We start from the raw sequence: 7,539 nt of genomic DNA, 5'->3' as shown, positions 1-7,539 counted from the left end.
TAGATTTGTTGAACTTGATATGATTTTCTTTTCTTTTTCTTTTCTTTGTTTTTTTAGTTTTTCAATACAGGATTTCTCTGTATAGCCCTGGCTGTCCTGGAAGTCACTCTGTAGACCAGGCTGGCCTTGAACTCAGAAATCCACCTGCCTCTGCCTTCCATGTGCAGGGATTAAAGATATCCGCCATCACTGCCTGGCTGCAGTCATTGTTTAAAAGCTGTGAGTTCTTTCACGGTTTCTTAAATATATTTTTTAAAAAAACATATGAGAAAAGATTGCTATGAATGTGAGCCATGAAATAAATACTTTTACAATAACAGATATCCTTAAAGATGTAATGGGACCCATAATAAAGGAGAACACCATGGACATAAACAAAATGATGAAACCCTGTTATATCTGATTTCTCATTACATTTAGAAAACACTGTAAAAGTGATTCATACATATAAAAATATTCAGTAATATAATAAATGGGGTAAAACTTCCAAAAGGGCCAATCACATACACAGGCATGGAAGAATTTATACTGTAGATAAAATTTCTAAATATATGCAAAGTGATCAAGATTTTGTATGTCACAGGCATCTTCAAAGGGAAGAAAGAATTCACACTGGAGAGAAAACCTATCAAACTGTCCAATGTAATGAAGTGTTTTCAAGTCACAGTCATCCTCAGATACATAAAAGAATGCTTACTGGAGCCTTTGTATATGAGAGTGGTCTTGAAATGCATAGGAGAAGAAACACAGGAGAGAAACCCTGTGATTGTAACACACGTGATGAAGCCTTTGCATGCCACAGACATCTGCAAAGTCCTAAAAGAACACATACTGGAGAGAAGCCCTATGAATGTAAACAATTTGGTAAAGACTTTGTACATAACAGTGTTCTTCAGAATCATAAAAGAACACATACTGGAGAGAAGCCCTATGAATGTGAACAGTGTGGTAAAGCCTTTGCACATAACAGTGTTCTTCAGAATCATAAAAGAACACATACTGGAGAGAAGCCCTATGAATGTAAACAGTGTGGTAAAGCCTTTGCACATAACAGTGTTCTTCAGAATCATAAAAGAACACATACTGGAGAGAAGCCCTATGAATGTAAACAATGTGGTAAAGCCTTTGCACGGAACAGTCATCTTCAGAATCATAAAAGAACACATACTGGAGAGAAACCATATGAATGTAAACAGTGTGGTAAAGCCTTTGCACATAACAGTGTTCTTCAGAATCATAAAAGAACACATAGTGGAGAGAAGCCCTATGAATGTAAACAATGTGGTAAAGCCTTTGCACAGAACATTCATCTTCAGAATCATAAAAGAATACATACTGGAGAAAAGCCCTATGAATGTAAACAATGTGGTAAAGCCTTTTCACAGAACATTCATCTTCAGAATTATAAAAGAACACAGACTGGAGAGAAGCCCTATGAATGTAAACAATGTGGTAAAGCCTTTGCGTGGAGCAGTTATCTTCATAGTCATAAAAGAACACATACTGCAGAGAAGCCCTATGAATGTAAACAGTGTGGTAAAGCCTTTACACATAAAAGTAATATTCAGAGTTATAAAAGAACACATACTGGAGAGAAACGTTAGCAAGTTCACCAGTACTGTAAAGACTTCACATACCACTATCATCTTGAAAGGCATAAACGATCACATACATGGAGAAAACCCTATGAATATAACTAATATGTGTAAATCCTTTGCACATTTTGGGGTTCTTCAAAGGCATTAAAAACACAAATTGGAGTGAACCCCTATGAAGATATTCAACTTGATTAAACCTGTGCATATCAGCCTCACCTTGTAATGCATGAAAGGAGTCATACTGGATAGATACACTGTGTGCATGAGAGGGAGAGAGAGAGAGAGAGAGAGAGAAAGAGAGAGAGAGAGAGAGACTGAGAGACTGAGACTGACTCTTTGGCTAACCTTCCCATGGTTGTCCTCCTACTTAATTACCTTGCCTAGCTTTGATATGAGTAATTATGCCTGTTAGAATTTTCACATATTATGTCTTGTTCAGTGAATATCCAGAAGAGGCTTGCTATTTTTTTGAAGGGGATGGGAGAGGAGTGAATCTTGTTGCCATGGTAGGTTGGGAAATTTATGGAGAAGTGAAGGGAGGGGAAAACAATCCTGGAATAAAACCTTCAGCCTATAATGTTTCCTCCTTGCAAGATGTGCTGGGTCAATAGTAGCACACTTGTGGTGGTAGCCAATTAGTGACTGGTTTAATTGGAGGCACATGAAAGAAGAAGGAGGCTGTAACTTACACTGACTGGTTGACCAGAAACTAGAAGCAAGATAAGCCAGAATGATACAATAGAACCAAATATAACTGCACTCTCCCACAACAAAAATCAGCTTCAATAATGATGTTCACTCTATTCATAGTGGCTTCCTTAAAGGGAGATAACCGAGTATGGTGTCCAGAGCCTTTAAGTGAGCTGTGATTAGGCCAAGTGTTTTATCAAAGAAAGTGAGGTTTTAGGATCTTCTGATTCCAGGGAGGAAGAGATAGTCATACCGTGACCACAAGGGCATAAAGGAAGAGACAAAACAGCTGTGAGAAGTGGGTGAGGTAAGGGTAGAAATAAAGTTTAAGGTCATCTAAGGAATCTCTTGGGCTTCTAAATGGAGCTGAGAGGGAACAGTTTAGAAAAATAAACAACCTCCAACCCAGTGATGATTCCCTTATACTAGAAGTCTAGGAGGGCACTGAGAAAATATGGCCCATAGCAGACAATTTGTAGCAAGAGATGTAGAGCACAGGGTTTTAATACTTAGGCTCAGGTGAAGATGAATCAGGTAGCTCTGAGGAAGAGGAGGAAGAGGCAAGGAAATAGTCACTTGTCCAAGAGGGCAGAAGGAAGCTGCAGGGCTCCAGCTCCTAGAAGGAAGGAAGTCAAAGCTCCATGAATTAGCTGAGAAAAAGATTTGAGAAATATAAGTGACATGATGTCTAGAATTTATATCTAGGGCAGCCCCAAGAAGAGTAAGAGACTTGTAGGAGAGAAGTGTCACAAGTCACAGAGGAGTGTCGTCTCTATTCATGTTAAATGGGCAGGACTACAAGGGTTCCTGGTATGCCAGTGTGGCTTTGGTAGTACTAGTAAGGAGAATAGGAAGTTCTGAATCGATACTTAACACTAGAGGAGAAGAGACCAGCAGTCAGAGCAGGTAGAGGAGAACTCTATTAAAAAGATGGACTGGAAGACACTTCTGTGGAAGAAGAGGTTTCCAACACAGGGAGACAAGTAACTGTCTAACTTGTCCCTTTGTTCAGGACCCTAGAGGCTGTGGCAGGATCCAGAAGCCAGAGAGAGATGTTTGATGTTTTTCCAAGAGGTGAAGCAGGCTTCAGTAACCAGTGAGGTGCTTACAAAAATAGAAGACCAGAAATGAATTATTAAAACAGGGGGAGAAGAGTGACACTGTAAAATTTGGAGTCAAACTTGTTGCCTGGCAGAAGCCAGCAACAAACAAACCAGACCAGTCAGATGAGATGATGCAGAGAGACTGATCCCGTATGTGGTTTTAGTACCAGATGAATAAAAGGAGGACGTGACCACTTGTAGGCATGTTTGAGAAGAATGTTTTGTTGAAGGAATGAGTTTGGGCACAACTATGAGTATCTGGAAACATCCAAGGCTCAGCTGTGCAGAATATACTTGGCCTTGTGTTTTGAGGTGAAGGAATCAGAAAGTAATTGAAGAGGTGGGGAAGAAAGAATGTGGAAGCAACTTCTATGGGAACCCATGGGTTTTTCAGGTGAACCTAATAAAAATAATTTGAAAACCAACTAATGAGATTTACCAACAAAAACAATAAGACATCTTTTGACAAACAAATATTGAGAGAAATATTGACATTATTAACATAGTGAAAGTACTGCAAGAAGAAATCTATGTACAAATGACTTATTTCAAAATTGATACCAAAGTTGTATTAGCAACAGTATATTCAAGCACTGTTTCCTGAAGGACAAGGGATAAACAGTTTCATCGTATATGAATGACAGATAGTTTTTCCAACTAAACTATAAAAACAAACCTAGTAAGATCTCTAAGTCCTCAAGAAATCAAAAGTACTCATTTACCCATTCTGCATCACTAAATAAAAACTTGGGAAGGCCCAGAGCACATTTCTTGTTGTGAATCTAAGCAGTGTTGGGACATGCATCTAAAAATAACAGTATTTTACATTATTTCAAGGGAATCTTCTTCTATTCAATGTATGTTCTATTATTCTGGAGTGGTGGCTCGGAGACAAACAGCAACTACTGCTTCTCCAGAGGACACTGGCTCAGTTACAGCACTCACACTTACTGGGTGGTTCATGACATTCTGCAACACTGGTTCTAGTTGATCTGCAACCTCCTCTCATGAGAGAATTCACTGAGAATATTACTTTTTTTCATCCTGTTTACTTCCTGTCTCTATGTATTTACATGACAATAAAAAAATCTCTTACAAATTTAGTCCAATTTGCTATTCATTGAAAATTAAAAGAGCCCTTATACCAGATTTCTTAACCATGGAAATACATGTTTTATACTTTTTCAAATTAACTCTTCTATTAATTCTCCAAAGTATACTGTGAATATAACTAAGTCACTATTTGAACGAAAGTGGTCTGTATGCATGAAAAGTATTTCTTTGGTGTGTGTGTGTGTGTATGTGTGTGAGTGCATAAAATGTCCTATGAGGATCTATGCCCTGCCATGAAACAAACACATATTTCAGAATAGGAAATCTCCCTTTAGTCTAAGGCTTTTAAAATGAAAACACAATTTTTAATAAAATTAATGTGCATTGATTTAATCTTGCAATAACTTCACTTTCTACTATTGTTTTCATTGCTATGAATTTCATATACAGCTTAGAAGAAAATATGCTGACATGTGAAATCCTTTATGGATGTTTAAAAAATAAAAATGATATGACTAAGAATAATAATGCTGCAGATTTTCATTTTGAATTGCTGATAAAAAACTTCTCTTCCTCAGTGTGGCCTGCCCTCTTTCTAATACAACTTACAACTTTCCTACCAGTTTTTGATCAGGAAAACATTGATGGGAAAGAGAAAGATGAGGAGGCCAGCCACAGATTTCCTCCTCACAGACTGTCCTCTCAAGAGCAAGAAATCTGCTCTTTCTGTGGATTTGTGAACTGCTAAATCCTAAGAGATACAAAGGAACTGAGAGTCAGAGGGATGGAGAGACACAAGCAGAAATTGTAGCTGATGCAGAATTCTTAGCAGCAGTTCCTGTCCTAAGCTGTGTCAAGTTCACTGCTACCACAGGCTCAATCTGTGCTGCTGGGGATGTCCTGTAGCTACGCAGCTGTGGTTTTCTCTTCAATCTTAGTTAGTACAGGATTGTTGGGCAATGTTCGAGTGGGGGCATGGGCGGCCAGGCAGGCAGGAGCGGACGGGATGAACCAATGAACCGAGTGCCATCCTGGGACCCTCGGCTCTCAGCATTCTGTGTTGACTATTCGGTCTCACCTGCACACAGTTCCTTGGCAACCGCATGGGGAGCTCAGACGCCAGGCATGTGGGACACGACACAGGCCAGCGGCCCCAGGGAGGCAGTGCACGGGCCTCTGTTGTCAGGAGAAAGTGTCCCACGGCTGGAGTTCAGAGAGCACCGGGGTGGGCGGAAAAGGCTTTTCTCCCTCCCCTACCCCATGCGGACAGGGGCACATAGGAGTCTTGACTTACACAAAGAGTCCAGAGTTAAAAGGGGCACGTGGACAGATTTTGGCATGATGGTGGGTTCAGATGGTGAAAAAACTCTCCCAAGAAATGTCGGAAGGGGTTTGCTTATATTGGAAGCAGGAGAGAAGGGCGGGGCTTTAGGTATGTTAGGTCTCTGGGTTCTGGGGGTGTGGCCGAACACCCAGGATTCCACAGCCCCACACAGAATCAGACAGGAGTTCACTGAAACTCTTGATCTCCTCTGGTCCCAGGTGTAGAATTCCATGTTTCTGTTCTTGTGCATGACTGTCTCCTTAGTCAGCAAAATGCTGTCAAAACTTTTATCTCCTTGGAATATTTGTGTGTCAATAGGAAGCTGGAATTTTCTACTTCAGGAGTGACAATCCTTGATCTATGCTTTTGCCTTTTGAAGAGAACAGCATTACAGATTTAAAAGTGAATGAGAGCTTGAAATCTACAGAGTTGGATCATAGTGTGACCCTGTCAACTCTACAAGTTTATTAGGCCTTTGTCCTGTATTCCTTTAAGTGCATATGGTAGCTTCACATCTCTGAAATGTTTTTGACATTAGCTAAGGTGCCTGACTCAACTATTTTCAATTGATTGGCATAATATCTTTAAAAAAAAAAAGTAAGCACATCATGACTACTGTCATTTAAATAAACAGGAGAAATTTTTAATGATGTGTTGAACTTATGAGTCATAAAAGAAAGAACTGTAAATAAACAAACTTTGACGTTAGCTTTGTGTGTGTTGGATTACAGATGTGCTGTTTTTTTCATTCTATTTCTAGAATTATTTATTTTATGTATGAGTACACTGTAGTTGTCTTCAGACACACCAGAAGAGGGCATCAGATTCTATTACAGATGGTTGTGAGCCACCATGTGGTTGCTGGGAATTGAACTCAGGTCCTTTGCAAGAGCAGTGAGTGTTCTTAACCGCTGAGCCATCACTCCAGCCCTGGTAACGTGTTCTTGGGGATCCAGGTCATTGATTTCTCATTGTGAGACTTCTTCCGGGAGAGTCACCTGTCCTTAGCTTGTATAATGATTATCCTCTTAACAATTACCTATGTGCAGTTTTTACAGCTTATGATATTAGAAGTTCTTAGTTCCTGGAGAGGAATTTTTGACAGTTGTTTAAAAAGATGTGATTCCAAACTCTCATCTGATGAGACGTTCCCTATGCTGTGAACTGTGATGACTGCAGAGAATCATGTCTTCTCATGGTATGAGGCTAAGGAACACCCAAGTACTTAACTCCAAACAGGAAACCTGTACAACACACTCTGCAGCTCAGAGCATTGGGGAATATGGGAAGAATAAGTCCAAGAGCCAGAAGATGAGAAAAAGGAATGGAAATGCAACATTGTGGTCATACACAGCCAAGGCAACCATGGTCTTTCTCCCAACACTACAACTACTAGCACAAGAGTGGATTCCTCATCAGCACAGTAAAGAATAGCGGATCTTGATGAGCCCATCTCTTATTCTACTGAACTTTTGGATACTGGCAGATCATGGGAGAGAGGCCAGAATTGATTTGGCTCCAGTGGAAAGATTGAAACCCAGGATCCTACAGACAGCCTTGTTTAAATTCTGTGGGTCACAAGATGTGAATGTGAGAAAGAGACTTGTAAAGAAGCATATTTGAAGGGATTTTAAGGGAGGTGAAAGAGGTAGGTTGGAGAGGGAATGGCTGAAATGCATTATATATGGGTCTTACTTAGGGTTTACTTACTGTGAATAGAAACCATGACCAAGGCTACTCTTTTTTTGGTTTTTGAGACAGGGGTTCTCTG

General features: G+C 39.9%; 1 protein-coding gene across 1 annotated transcript; it reads left to right on the top strand.

Annotated features, from left to right (window-relative positions):
- Positions 1 to 583: 583 nt before the first annotated feature.
- On the top strand, positions 584 to 1,620 carry LOC114615477 (zinc finger protein 844-like; the record flags this gene model as incomplete). Its single annotated transcript, XM_028761187.1, has 1 exon — positions 584 to 1,620. A coding segment is annotated over one exon (1,037 nt), but the record flags the coding sequence as incomplete, so codon positions are not given.
- Between the last annotated feature and the right edge of the window lie 5,919 nt (positions 1,621 to 7,539).

Source organism: Grammomys surdaster, unplaced genomic scaffold (genome assembly GCF_004785775.1).
Source record: "Grammomys surdaster isolate TR1022 unplaced genomic scaffold, NIH_TR_1.0 126697, whole genome shotgun sequence".
NCBI classification, from domain to species: Eukaryota; Metazoa; Chordata; class Mammalia; order Rodentia; family Muridae; genus Grammomys; species Grammomys surdaster.
The sequence above is the reverse complement of the archived record's forward strand: the minus strand, read 5'-3'. Positions and strand labels throughout refer to the sequence as shown.